Here is a 3758-nt window from a genome sequence, read left to right on the forward strand (position 1 = left end):
GAGTTCACAGACTCTCGCACTCTCTCTGTCTTTGTCTGGCTCGATGTTGCCTTTTCTCTACAGGTCAGCTCGGCTTTTCTCTATTCTCTGCAATTCACTTCTCTCTCTAGGCCTCTCGGCTTTCTACTTCCTCTCCCCTTTCTGCTCTCTATCTTTCTGTGGCTTAAATCCAATCTGCTTACCGACGAGCTTACCGAAGGGTGCTTCTCTCAATCTTCCGGCAAAAGGATAATAAAACACCAAAACCTTCGCGAGCGCCTCTCTGGTAACTTTGGCGGGATCCTTTGAAGAAATCAAAAGGACCGCAGAGCAATGTGCGGAATGAAATCGTGAAGTGGTTGTTTGGTGATTTAATCTTTATGCGTGTGAAAACCTGGAGTTGAGTTGAAATTGAAGAGAGTTGAAGCTGAAGGGCTATGGATGCTGCTGAGGGTGGATCGAGCCAACTGGAGGAGAAGAAAGTCGCTAATGGAGACGATCGTTGTTGGAGTGTTGCCTGGAGTGGGTAAACTTGAGCCAGCAGTAAAGAGTTGTGTTGTTTTTGGTGTTGCTGCATGACCCATAGAGGGTCGAACAAAGCTGAAGTTGCTGAGAAGTGACAGGGCGCGTAGTGTGCCCGCTTGTGTATGTGTGGCTGCTGGGGCCAGTGGCGTTGTGTGGTTGAGGCTTGTGAGCATCTGAGAGGGTAGAGATTTGTGAGGTTGGAAGGAGAGTAAGTCTGTCCAGCTGTGCAATTTCTGTGTTTAATTGCAGTAACTGTGTTGATTTTTATAGTATCGTTTGCTGTCATGTATGAGGCAATTTAAGGAACGAAATTAGTCTTTTCCATAATCCTGATTTGATATTAGAAGAAGAACAACGGGAGAAAACTCGGATTTCTAACAAGTTCTTGCAAGGTGTGTCTCTTTTGCACAAGGTAATTGTAAAGATAAAACCAGTGGTCAAGGATAAGAAGTGAGGCAAAGTCGAGAGGTGCTATTCCAAGATTGGTGCTATTCTGAAGTTAAAGCTCGCTAGAGTTTAAGGAAAATTTAAGCCCAGCTGATATGTCTATCTTTTTAGACCTTTTTGACAATGATCCTTTCGATGATCATTTTCTCAGGAACCCATTTGGGATTAGCATTGTTTTTGAGTTCATTGACAAACATTATCATGTTTCTGAAGAAATCACTCATGTTGTTGAGGATCATGTTGTTGAAGAAATCACTCATGTTGTTGAGGATCACGTTGTTAAAGAAATCACTCAGAGTAAAAACCCAATTGTTAGAAATTTTATTGGATCTGCTTTCAAGATGACTGTTACTGTGGAGGATACTACCATGGATGTTCTTCGGAGGCCGCTCATGTTCAAAAATGACTACATTTTGATGGCTAGTTTGCTGGTTCCTCATGGAAAGTGGGGAGAAATTGAATTAGATTACCTTGTTCGGGGTCTTGATCCGGAAAAGGTTGCTGATATTAAGTACATAAGCATAGGAAAGCCAGAAACTGCACCAGCAAAAGAACAAGCATGGACCCCTTAGCAAGAGGTCAAAAATAAAATGTTTTGTTGTAAGCCTAGCTGAGAGTTAGAAGAGCACGCATGACAATTAAGAGTATAGTGTCTTGTGCTTTTGTTATATGGTTGGAATTAAGAGTGAGTGTTGGAAGACATTAATTCCAACCACCCTCATTAATGTAGTTACTGACTCTTCTAGATAATTCAACAGATATTTTAGGCATAGTTCCTTGAAATGGTTGACAAAATGAGCAAGCTTCTTGAAAAAGCCACTAACCCACCAAATTCCAGAAGTCTCTCTGTTGTATATAAGAAAGAAAGCTGTGAGTTGGCTGTGTGTGCATCTCTCGAGCTCTTCTCTCTTTGTGAACACTGTCTTCGCACCTTCACCATCTTGCTTCACGTGTCATGGCATCTCTGCAATTCAAGGTCGCCAGAAAGCCGGCCGTTCTTGTCGTTCCTTCCTTGCCTACTCCTAAAGAGTCTCTATACCTTTCCAATATCGATGATCAAGCAGGTCTCATATTTCATTTTCTGATGGTTCAATTCTATCGTTTCGACCCATCGAAGAAGGGTCAGGATCCTGCTAGAGTTATCAGAGAAGGGTTGGCCAAGGCTTTGGTCTTCTATTATCCCTTTTCCGGGAGACTCAGAGATGCACCCGCCGCTAAGCTCGTGGTGGACTGCACGGGTGAAGGCGTGTTGTTTGTGGAGGCTGATGCCGATGTTGCTCTCGAGGAATTTGGAGACCTTCAGCTACCATTCCCCTGTTGGGAAGATCTGCTGCACTACGCGCCGGGCTCCCTAACTCTTACCAACTCTCCCTTGCTTCTTATTCAGGTAAATTCATTTATGCTCATCATCAATTCAATTAATTTTCGCTTGCATTTGCCATCGGTTGTTGCCTTGGCTGCTATTTCTTGGAGTCGGAATTGCGTTTTCTGAGTGTACTGGTTATCATGAACTTTCAGGTAACGCGGCTGAAATGCAGAGGGTTCATATTGGCCCTGCTGTTGAACCACGCAATGTCAGACGTCACTGGCCTCGTTCAGTTCTTGACCGCTGTCGGAGAAATGGCGAAGGGAGCGCCGAGGCCTTCGGTTCGTCCGGTTTGGAAAAGAGAAATCCTCCGACCGCGGACGAATCCGGCTGTTAAATTCCCCCTTTACGAGTACGAACAAATCGAAGATAAGGATGGGCAGATGGTTCCCGTGAGTGAGATGAGCCACAAATCATTCTTTTTCGGACCCAAGGAGATGGAGTCGTTGAAGACCCAAGCAGAAGGCCAAGGCACAAAGCACTCAACATTTGAAGTTCTGTCGGCGTGTTTGTGGCGTTCGAGGACCAGGGCTCTCCAACTGCCTTCGGAGCAAGAAGTTCGGTTCATATTCGCCGTGGATGCTCGAACCAAATTCAACCCGCCGCTTCCTGAAGGCTTCTACGGCAATGCTATCAGCCTTGCATGCGCAAAGACGACCGCAGGAGAGCTGGCAAACCAACCGCTGTCTTTCGCTGTGAAAGAGACAAACAAAGCCAGAATGGCTGTGAACGATGAGTACATGCGATCAGTGATAGATTTGATGGAATTAGAACGGCGCCCTCACTTTAGAGTGGTGGGATCCTTTGTCGTTTCGGACGTTAACAAAATCGGTTTTGGGGATGTGGATTACGGATGGGGAAGGGCGGCGTTCGGAGGGCCTGCAAAGGGTGGAGTGGGAATTCCAGGCTTGAGCTTCTTGGTGCAAGGGATATTGGTTCCCGTTTGCTTGCCCGGGATATTGGTTCCCGTTTGCTTGCCCCCTGCTGCTATGGAAAGACTTGAAGCAGAAATAACTGAAGCCACGAAGCAGTCCGCTCCTCCTTTTCTACATTCCTCTCTGTAGGAACGAAATAGCGTAGTCTAAGTAAATTTTCTCATAGTTTAGTAAGAATTTGTTCACAGGTTTAAGAATTTGCATAATTCACAGGTTTAAAAATTTGCATAATTCCGACCATCTATGTAGCTTTACAAAAATATTATTTAAACTATTGATTTTAACACCCCATTTAATTTTCTTTTATCAACGATGGAGATTACTCAATTTTGCGTGTGCATGTGAAAGCAAGTTGCGTCAATGGTAGAGTGATAAATTCTTTGGCACTAAATTTAAAACAACATAGAAAAATAATCTAAAAAGTAAGGGTTTGTTTCCCTTACGTCATTAGCTATGAATGTAAATGAGTGAATTGTGGAACTTGATCCATTGGTTGGTGAAGGATA

The 3758-nt window shown here is 44.2% G+C and overlaps 1 protein-coding gene across 1 annotated transcript; it reads left to right on the top strand.

Moving 5' to 3' along the window:
* The first annotated feature begins 1906 nt into the window (after window positions 1-1906).
* On the top strand, window positions 1907-3381 carry LOC149253971 (benzyl alcohol O-benzoyltransferase-like). The gene is made up of 2 exons (XM_089456969.1): window positions 1907-2338; window positions 2470-3381. Exons 1-2 carry the CDS (start codon window positions 1907-1909, stop codon window positions 3379-3381), a joined length of 1344 nt encoding a protein of 447 aa, XP_089313095.1.
* Window positions 3382-3758: the final 377 nt, after the last annotated feature.

The sequence above is a fragment of the Pinus tabuliformis genome, chromosome 7, assembly GCF_031772625.1.
Source record: "Pinus tabuliformis cultivar Carrire ecotype Pingquan chromosome 7, CPIR1, whole genome shotgun sequence".
Taxonomy (NCBI): domain Eukaryota; kingdom Viridiplantae; phylum Streptophyta; class Pinopsida; order Pinales; family Pinaceae; genus Pinus; species Pinus tabuliformis.

Coding starts and splice junctions, on each gene's coding strand:
- LOC149253971 (XM_089456969.1), top strand. CDS start 1,907: ATGGCATCTCTGCAATTCAAGGTCGCCAGAAAGCCGGCCGTTCTTGTC. Junction 2,339..2,469: donor CTCCCTTGCTTCTTATTCAG/GTAAATTCATTT, acceptor ATGAACTTTCAG/GTAACGCGGCTGAAATGCAG.